Source organism: Procambarus clarkii, chromosome 1 (assembly GCF_040958095.1).
Source record: "Procambarus clarkii isolate CNS0578487 chromosome 1, FALCON_Pclarkii_2.0, whole genome shotgun sequence".
Taxonomy (NCBI): Eukaryota; Metazoa; Arthropoda; class Malacostraca; order Decapoda; family Cambaridae; genus Procambarus; species Procambarus clarkii.
Window position 1 is genome coordinate 40139938 of NC_091150.1, and position 9740 is coordinate 40149677.

Below are 9740 nucleotides of genomic sequence, written 5' to 3' on the forward strand. Positions count from 1 at the left end.
GGAATAGTTGGATTAATTGGATTATAAAAGTATGATTACAAGATTAATCTTATTGTTAGAGAATCGCGAACTAATATAGTCTTTTTATAGGCCTAATCGTAGTAATGGCCCTGCCATTAGTAAGATTAGATTACCTGTTAGTGTAGATTTGATCTAATTCATTTCCGGCTTCTTTATAAATTTCCTCAAGATATTTATGCCTCATTTATTTTGGTATTATGTTGGACTTCTCATTGGTCATAATCCTACACGGGTCATCCTCCCAGGGAGGCGACCTCAGACAGGAGCTCGCGGACTTGCTCGAGCAGGTCAAGTTCCTCCAGGCAGCAGACTGATCACTGATATCATCTTTTACTTTTCATGTTTCCTCCTGTAAGCACAGAACTCAGCTTTTGTTTTGCCATTATCGCTGTAATGGGGTCTCTCTGGCTATCTTCATTGCCAGGTTAACATTCAGTTCCTTAACTCAGTTTTAACATTGGAGAGTGACAGCTCTTCTCGTAGATTAGATGTTTTGACAGTTTTAGGTACTACAAGAATTATTGCTTTGGCTTCATTGTGTATGCTTTCAAGTCTTTTCATATCGCTTTAAGAGTAGGTGCACAAGACTGGTGCGGCATAGTCTATGACGGAGCGCACATAGGCTGTGTACATCATTTTAAGCACGGCAATAGAGGCTCCATGTTCATTCCAGGTCATAGCTTTCAGTGCCCTGAGTCGACTTTTACTTGTTCCTATGAGTTGGTTGAGCGCCTCTTTCTTCCCCTTGTTAGAGCCGACAGTGACGCCAAGGTACCGATAGTGGTCAACCCACTCAAGTGTTTCACCATTAATTTGTAGTTCTTCGTAGGCTTCGGAGGCTCTCAGACGACTGCTACACGTGTAGTATCAACTCTGTAGTATTCCAACCCGGCCTGGAACCCCGGCCAGACATTCTTTAATCCTAACTAAACAAAGTACAAAGGTATGGAAAAAGGATTTCTGGAAAAAATAATCCAGAAATCTGGAGATTAAATAGATGAGAGCCTGTGGGAGGTGGGGCTCACCACGTTGGAAAAGAACTGGAATAGAAGAGATATGATAGCTAGCGACATATAAGATTCTCAAGGTGAAAGAGATGACCGATAAAGCGAACATGTTCTCTGTAAGACAAGGAATCTCAAAATGAAATATATGAACATTTGAGGTAATTCTCGAGGATTTTAGAAAAAACTTTTTTAGCCGTTAGGGATAGTGAGCGAATAGAACTGTCAAGCACATTTTGGTGAGAGCACACACACACACGCGCGCGCACACACACACACACAGACACACAGACACACAGACACACACACACACACACACACACACACACACACACACACACACACACACACACACACACACACACACACACACACACACACACACACACACACACACACACACACACAGCCCTTGTAGGGGGCCTCGTAGCCTGGTGGATAGCGCGCAGGACTCGTAATTCTGTGGCGCGGGTTCGATTCCCGCACGAGGCAGAAACAAATGGGCAAAGTTTCTTTCACCCTAAGTGCCCCTGTTACCTAGCAGTAAATAGGTACCTCGGAGTTAGTCAGCTGTCACGGGCTGCTTCCTGGGGTGTGTGTGTGTGTGTGTGTGTATAGTGTGAAAAAAAAAGTAGTTAGTAAACAGTTGATTGACAGTTAAGAGGCGGACCGAAAGAGCAAAGCTCAACCCCCGTAAAAACACAACTAGTAAACACACACACACACACACACACACACACACACACACACACACACACGGAGAGAGAGAGGGGAGGTGCGTGGAGGAGGGAAGACCCAGGTGAGTATTTCCGGCAGACAGGTCTTGCCTGGTCTTGCCTGGTCTTGCCTGGTCTTGCCTGGTCTTGCCTGGTCTTGCCTGGCGCCGCCGCCACCAACGGTAAGGTTATAATGGTCCTCCTCCTCCTCCTTGTTCAAGAGGTACACGTAACTCGCGCCTCTCACCTCCCGGGCCAGTCTGGTGGTACACACCTCTGGCCCTCCTCTTGGAGGGTCATATGACATATGGACACGTGGCCGAAGTTGTGTATGTACACCGTATGTACATTTAGTACATATATTTAGTATATTTAGTACATATATAAATGTACACCATATGTACATTTAGTACCTATGGTGTACTAAATGATTTATTGCGCAGATTTCAGAAGAGGTAGCCTTGTAATCTAACTAATAGATCTAACTGGATCTAACTAATAGACCGGATCTAACTAATAGATCCGGTTAATGAGTGCTTGATGAGTGAGGTCCGCTTGATGACCTGACTCATCAGGTCCGTTCTGAGTGGCGTCTTCATCTCCGAGTCATCTCTTCTCTGTCACTCGTGTAAACTTCCCATCGCAGTTGGTACTTTGTATCCGCTATCATGTCCCCCCACCTCCCTGTCCTCGTTACTTTGCATTTGCTTGAATTTAACTCTACGGTCCATTTTTTTTAAATCATTGTTGAAGTTTGTGTTTGTGTGGGTATGTGTATTTACTATTTGCGACTGCAGAAACGAGATATTAGCTCTTGGATCCCGCCTTTCTGACCAATTATATTTTTCCTCTATTATGTCTACAACGTATATTTCTAACACACATACACACACACACACACACACACACACACACACACACACACACACACACACACACACACACACACACACACACACACACACACATGTAGATATGATAGAGCTATATAGAGAGATAGAGATAGAGATAATGTAGATATGATAGAGCCCAGTAGGCTCAGGAATCTGTACACCAGTTGATTGACAGTTGAGAGGCGGGACCAAAGAGCCAAAGCTCAACCCCCGCAAGCACAAATAGGCGAGTACAAATAGGTGAGTACACACACACACACATCCCCAGGAAGCAGCCCGTAGCAGCTGTCTAACTCCCAGGTACCTACCTATTTACTGTTAGGTAACAGGAGGGGGGCAGGCATCAGGGTGAAAGAAACTCTGCCCATTTATTTCTGCCAGCCCCTCAGGAATCGAACCCCGGTCCACATGATTACGTATCGAGCGTTCTGTCCACTCAGCCACCGGCCCCCCGTACATGTGTGTGTATGTACTCACCTAATTGTGCTTGCGGGGGATTGAGCTCTGGCTCTTTGGTCCCGCCTCTCAACATGCTTGAGAGAGCTGTGTGTGTGTGTGTGTGTGTGTACTCACCTATTTGTGCTTGCGGGGGTTGAGCTTTGGCTCTTTGGTCCCGCCTCTCAACAGATCAATCAACTGGTGTACAGGTTCCTGAGCCTAATGGGCTCTATCATATCTACATATCTACATTTAATACATATTTACGTGTGTGTGTGTGTGTCTGTGCGTGTGTGTGTGTGTGCGCGCATGCGCGTGAGTGTGTTTGTGCTCTTGAGTTTATTTTAGGATGCGGTGCTCGGGAGGGTGTAAGTGCGTTGGTTAATTAGTATAATGAGAAGAGGACGATTAAGGGGAGAAATAAGAGGTGGTTGTGTGGGGGGGGGGGAGGGGGGGAGGGTGCCTGGACTAACAGCTTGAGTGTGGGTAGTTTATGTGGCTCTTGTGGCACTCACTGTTCTCCTCTCCACCTTTAAAGGCTTGATGGGGGGGGGGGGGGTGGAGGGAGGCTGGGGCGGCCTGCGCGCAGGACGGGTGCACTGGTACAATAGCATGGAAGGAAGGAAAGCTGGCTGGCAGGGTCCCCAGTGGTCACGCAGGCTGTAGGTAACGGGTGTGAAGCAGGGTGTGTGAAGCAGGCCGGGAAGCAGGGTGTGAAGCAGGGTGTGTGAAGCAGGGTGTGTGAAGCAGGGTGTGTGAAGCAGGGTGTGAAGCAGGGTGTGTGAAGCAGGGTGTGTGAAGCAGGGTGTGTGAAGCAGGGTGTGAAGCAGGGTGTGTGAAGCAGGGTGTGTGAAGCAGGGTGTGTGAAGCAGGGTGTGTGAAGCAGGGTGTGTGAAGCAGGGTTTGAAGCAGACCGAGAAGCAGGGTTTGATGCAGGTCGGGAAGCAGGGTGAGAGGCAGGCTGAGAGGCAGGCTGAGAGGCAGGCTGAGAGGCAGGCTGTGAGGCAGGCTGAGAGGCAGGCTGAGAGGCAGGCTGAGAGGCAGGCTGAGAGGCAGGCTGAGAGGCAGGCCGGGAAAGTTCCTGCGAGGAGTAATGCGTGTTCTTGGTGATAAAGCTGCTCTCATCCACAGGTTTCTTTTGTATTATCTCTCCATACTTTCCTGTTAGAGTTTGTTTATTACTGCTGCTGCTGTTGCTGTTGCTGCTGCTGCTGTTGCTGCTACTGCTGCTGCTGTTGCTACTGCTGCTGCTGCTGCTGTTGCTGCTGCTACTGCTGCTGCTGCTGCTGCTGCTGCTGTTGCTACTGCTGCTGCTGCTGCTGTTGCTGCTACTACTGCTGCTGCTGCTGCTGCTGCTGCTGCTGCTGCTGTTGCTGCTGCTGTTGCTGCTGCTGTTGCTGCTGTTGCTGCTGCTGTTGCTACTGCTGCTGCTACTGTTGTTGCTGCTGCTGCTGCTGCTGCTGCTGCTCCCACTGCTGGTGCTCCTAGTCCTGCTGCTGCTGCTGTTGCTACTGCTGCTGCTACTGTTGTTGCTGCTGCTGCTGCTGCTGCTGCTGCTCCCACTGCTGGTGCTCCTAGTCCTGCTGCTGCTGCTGCTGCTGTTGCTGCTGCTGTTGCTGCTACTACTGCTGCTCCTGCTACTGCTGCTGTTGCTGCTGCTGTTGCTGCTACTACTGCTGCTCCTGCTACTGCTGCTGTTGCTGCTGCTGTTGCTGCTACTACTGCTGCTCCTGCTACTGCTGCTGTTGCTGCTGCTGTTGCTGCTACTACTGCTGCTCCTGCTACTGCTGCTGTTGCTGCTGCTGTTGCTGCTGCTGTTGCTGCTGCTGTTGCTGCTGCTGTTGCTACTGCTGCTGCTACTGTTGTTGCTGCTGCTGCTGCTCCTGCTACTGCTGCTGTTGCTGCTGCTGTTGCTACTGCTGCTGCTACTGTTGTTGCTGCTGCTGCTGCTGCTGCTCCCACTGCTGGTGCTCCTAGTCCTGCTGCTGCTGCTGCTGCGTACCTGTTTCTGTTGCTCCGTCTGCTGTCTCGTCCTGCTCCTCTCCTCCTACTGCTCTCAAACGTTTCCTGCCAGTCTTCGTGTTGGCCTTCTTGTGCTGCTTATTGTTGTGGTGGTGGTGGCTGGCTCCTCACATTGTGGTGGTGGCTGGCTCCTCACATTGTGGTGGTGGCTGGCTCCTCACATTGTGGTGGTGGCTGGCTCCTCACATTGTGGTGGTGGCTGGCTCCTCACATTGTGGTGGTGGCTGGCTCCTCACATTGTGGTGGTGGCTGGCTCCTCACACCCTCCACAATGCTGCTTTACCATCAACATTTTAGCTAGTTGCTCTTAGATCAATATGCGGGAGTGCTCTCTCTCTCTTTCTCTCTCTCTCTCTCTCTCTCTCTCTCTCTCTCTCTCTCTCTCTCTCTCTCTCTCTTTTTTTAGGATGTACTTATGTACTTTTTATTATTATTTTTTTCTACCACAGACGTGGCCGGACATTTACAATGCTAACCATCATATATATATTTTCTTATTGAACAAAAAACCGTAGAAGGTGATTGTATAGTGCTTTTAAAATGGTAATCTCACCTACAGACATAAATACATGGATACACAGAGTTACGTCTGCCCTACATAAAGTGGTCGATGCAATTAAGCACTTAGCCACTTAAGACGATTAAGATACTTTTACAAGCTCAGGTTATATAGTTACATCACATACATTGCATAATTGATACATTACATGGCCAATCTTGGGTACAAGTCCAATATATCATCAAGTGTTCCAGTACTCATATAGTAGTTACCTAGTTCAGCATACCTCAGCCCAGGAGGTTGATTGGCTACAAGTTCGGTTTGAGTTGTACTTGCCCAGTCATTGACGCGCTTCATTGCTGTATGTACGAGAGAAGATTGTTCAAATATATTGTATGCACAACCGGTACATTGTCCACCTTCTACAACCTACCACCTTTTGGTGGGGGGCCTGGTAGCCTGGTGGATAGCGCGCAGGACTCGTAATTCTGTGGCGCGGGTTCGATTCCCGCACCAGGCAGAGACAAATGAGCAAAGTTTCTTTCACCCTGAATGCCCCTGTTACCTAGCAGTAAATTGCTACCTGGGAGTTAGTCAGCTGTCAGGGGCTGCTTCCTGGTGTGTGTGTGTAGTGTGGAAAAAAAGTAGTTAGTAAACAGTTGATTGACAGTTGAGAGGCGGGCCGAAAGAGCAAAGCTCAATCCCCGCAAACACAACTAGGTGAGTACAACTAGGTGAATACAGAACCATCGGTATAGCACTGATACACATCGTTACCCATACCCTGAGTACTCTCAGTGATGCTGCACAGTGTAAACTGTTTTAATAATGTAAAGTGTACACTATCTCTCTTGGGTGCATTTACAAAATCAACAGATAGATCGGGATGTACTGGAGTGCATCCCTGTAAGCACTTAGTGTGCTCAGTACAGCGGGGTCGTGCACAGTACAGTGGGGTCGTGTACAGTACAGTGGGGTCGTGCACAATACAGTGGGGTCGTGCACAGTACAGTGGGGTCATGCACAGTACAGTGGGGTCGTGTACAGTACAGTGGGGTCGTGCACAGTACAGTGGGGTCGTGCACAGTACAGTGGGGTCGTGCACAGTACAGTGGGGTCGTGCACAGTACAGTGGGGTCGTGCACAGTACAGTGGGGTCGTGCACAGTACAGTGGGGTCGTGCACAGTACAGTGGGGTCGTGCACAGTACAGTGGGGTCGTGCACAGTACAGTGGGGTCGTGCACAGTACAGTAGGGTTGGGAGTTACAACGTACTGCCAAGATGACAAGCTATAATTCACCTTTGTATTCCACTTGAGGTACGGAGCCAACCCGAAAACACAATATCTCCCTCCCATCTGGTCTCCTCCCATGTGGTCTCCTCCCATGGGGTCTCCTCCCAATCTTTCCCTACCCCTCACTCCATCCCTCCCTCCCTCCCGTTACCCGTCCCTCCCACCCCCGCCCCGGTGGTCGCTCCCTACCCGCCATAGAGCTATCTTTAGCGCCATACAATCTCCTCCTATTTGTCCCTAAGACGAGGACTCTCCCGCTGGACGTGTGATCCTGGAGGCAGACTGAAGCACAGTCTACAGTCGTTCACAGTCCTCGTGTGGCGAGACGTCGCCAATTGTCTTGTTAGAGTGAGGGCGTGGGCGGGCGATATGTATGGCGGGGTGATTTGACCGCCCGCCCCCTCGTGGCGAGCGGCGGGTGAGGCGGGCTGTGGGCGGCCCGGCCAGTGCTGTATGGGTACGTGTGGGGGCAGTGTGGGTACCTTCACTCCACACACTAGTATGGATACTGGCCTGTGACTGTCACGTCGCCCATCGCCATGACTACAGAGGGAACAGGTAGGTGACAGTAGCGACGGTCGACCGTAGCGACTGGTCGACTAGCAGAGACCAAATTGATTTCATTGCATTATCGAAAGTGTTACCCAAATGTTGAGGCTGGGAGTGAGTGAGGCGGCGTTGTTCCTGGGAGAGTGAGGCGGCGTTGTTCCTGGGAGAGTGAGGCGACGTTGTTCCTGGGAGAGTGAGGCGACGTTGTTCCTGGGAGTGAGTGAGGCGACGTTGTTCCTGGGAGAGTGAGGCGACGTTGTTCCTGGGAGAGTGAGGCGACGTTGTTCCTGGGAGAGTGAGGCGACGTTGTTCCTGGGAGAGTGAGGCGACGTTGTTCCTGGGAGAGTGAGGCGACGTTGTTCCTGGGAGTGAGTGAGGCGACGTTGTTCCTGGGAGAGTGAGGCGACGTTGTTCCTGGGAGAGTGAGGCGACGTTGTTCCTGGGAGAGTGAGGCGACGTTGTTCCTGGGAGAGTGAGGCGACGTTGTTCCTGGGAGAGTGAGGCGACGTTGTTCCTGGGAGAGTGAGGCGACGTTGTTCCTGGGAGAGTGAGGCGGCGTTGTTCCTGGGAGAGTGAGGCGATGTTGTTCCTGGGAGAGTGAGGCGACGTTGTTCCTGGGAGTGAGGCGACGTTGTTCCTGGGAGAGTGAGGCGACGTTGTTCCTGGGAGAGTGAGGCGGCGTTGTTCCTGGGAGAGTGAGGCGGCGTTGTTCCTGGGAGAGTGAGGCGGCGTTGTTCCTGGGAGAGTGAGGCGGCGTTGTTCCTGGGAGAGTGAGGCGACGTTGTTCCTGGGAGAGTGAGGCGACGTTGTTCCTGGGAGAGTGAGGCGACGTTGTTCCTGGGAGAGTGAGGCGACGTTGTTCCTGGGAGTGAGTGAGGCGACGTTGTTCCTGGGAGAGTGAGGCGACGTTGTTCCTGGGAGAGTGAGGCGACGTTGTTCCTGGGAGAGTGAGGCGACGTTGTTCCTGGGAGTGAGTGAGGCGACGTTGTTCCTGGGAGAGTGAGGCGACGTTGTTCCAGGGAGAGTGAGGCGGCGTTGTTCCAGGGAGAGTGAGGCGACGTTGTTCCTGGGAGAGTGAGGCGGCGTTGTTCCTGGGAGAGTGAGGCGGCGTTGTTCCTGGGAGAGTGAGGCGACGTTGTTCCTGGGAGAGTGAGGCGGCGTTGTTCCAGGGAGAGTGAGGCGACGTTGTTCCTGGGAGAGTGAGGCGACGTTGTTCCTGGGAGAGTGAGGCGGCGTTGTTCCTGGGAGAGTGAGGCGACGTTGTTCCTGGGAGAGTGAGGCGACGTTGTTCCTGGGAGAGTGAGGCGGCGTTGTTCCTGGGAGAGTGAGGCGACGTTGTTCCTGGGAGAGTGAGGCGACGTTGTTCCTGGGAGAGTGAGGCGGCGTTGTTCCTGGGAGAGTGAGGCGGCGTTGTTCCTGGGAGAGTGAGGCGGCGTTGTTCCTGGGAGAGTGAGGCGGCGTTGTTCCTGGGAGAGTGAGGCGACGTTGTTCCTGGGAGAGTGAGGCGTTGTTCCTGGGAGAGTGAGGCGGCGTTGTTCCTGGGAGAGTGAGGCGACGTTGTTCCTGGGAGAGTGAGGCGACGTTGTTCCTGGGAGAGTGAGGCGGCGTTGTTCCTGGGAGAGTGAGGCGACGTTGTTCCTGGGAGAGTGAGGCGGCGTTGTTCCTGGGAGAGTGAGGCGGCGTTGTTCCAGGGAGAGTGAGGCGACGTTGTTCCTGGGAGAGTGAGGCGGCGTTGTTCCTGGGAGAGTGAGGCGACGTTGTTCCTGGGAGAGTGAGGCGGCGTTGTTCCTGGGAGAGTGAGGCGACGTTGTTCCAGGGAGAGTGAGGCGGCGTTGTTCCTGGGAGAGTGAGGCGGCGTTGTTCCTGGGAGAGTGAGGCGACGTTGTTCCTGGGAGAGTGACATGCAGATGAAGATGATGCTGATGAAGATGATGATACAGATGAAGATGATGGTACAGATGATGCCATGACGCAGTAGCGAGCTCGGCCACGCTCTACGACCTGGCTTCACTAACCCGGACCTTACGCAACCAATTACGCAACCATTTACGCAAAAATTGACGCAACCTCTAACTTTTTCTTTAATCATGTTGTCTTTGTATTCATCTAACATACAGCTCACGAGGCTGGAGGCCGGTCACGATTGAGGCAAGATGTAGAGGTTTCGTCGGTGTTGGTTAAATGACGGAGGAATATACTGAGTCTTTGGTAGATCTTGTATGTTTTCCTGTGGTCTCGGTAGCCTTGTGTTCTCGTTCTCTCTCTCTCTGAACCCAGCACACACACAAACCCACCACACACAC

General features: G+C 51.8%; 1 protein-coding gene across 1 annotated transcript; it reads right to left on the reverse strand.

Annotated features, from left to right (window-relative positions):
* Nucleotides 1-7431: 7431 nt before the first annotated feature.
* On the reverse strand, nt 7432-9405 carry LOC138363074 (mucin-2-like). Its single transcript, XM_069322002.1, has one exon. The coding sequence runs from the start codon at nt 9403-9405 to the stop codon at nt 7432-7434; it is 1974 nt and encodes a 657-aa protein (XP_069178103.1).
* Nucleotides 9406-9740: the final 335 nt, after the last annotated feature.

Bases quoted from the DNA above. Each gene is read 5' to 3' on its own strand.
- LOC138363074 (XM_069322002.1), bottom strand. From the start codon at position 9,405: ATGGCATCATCTGTACCATCATCTTCATCTGTATCATCATCTTCATCA.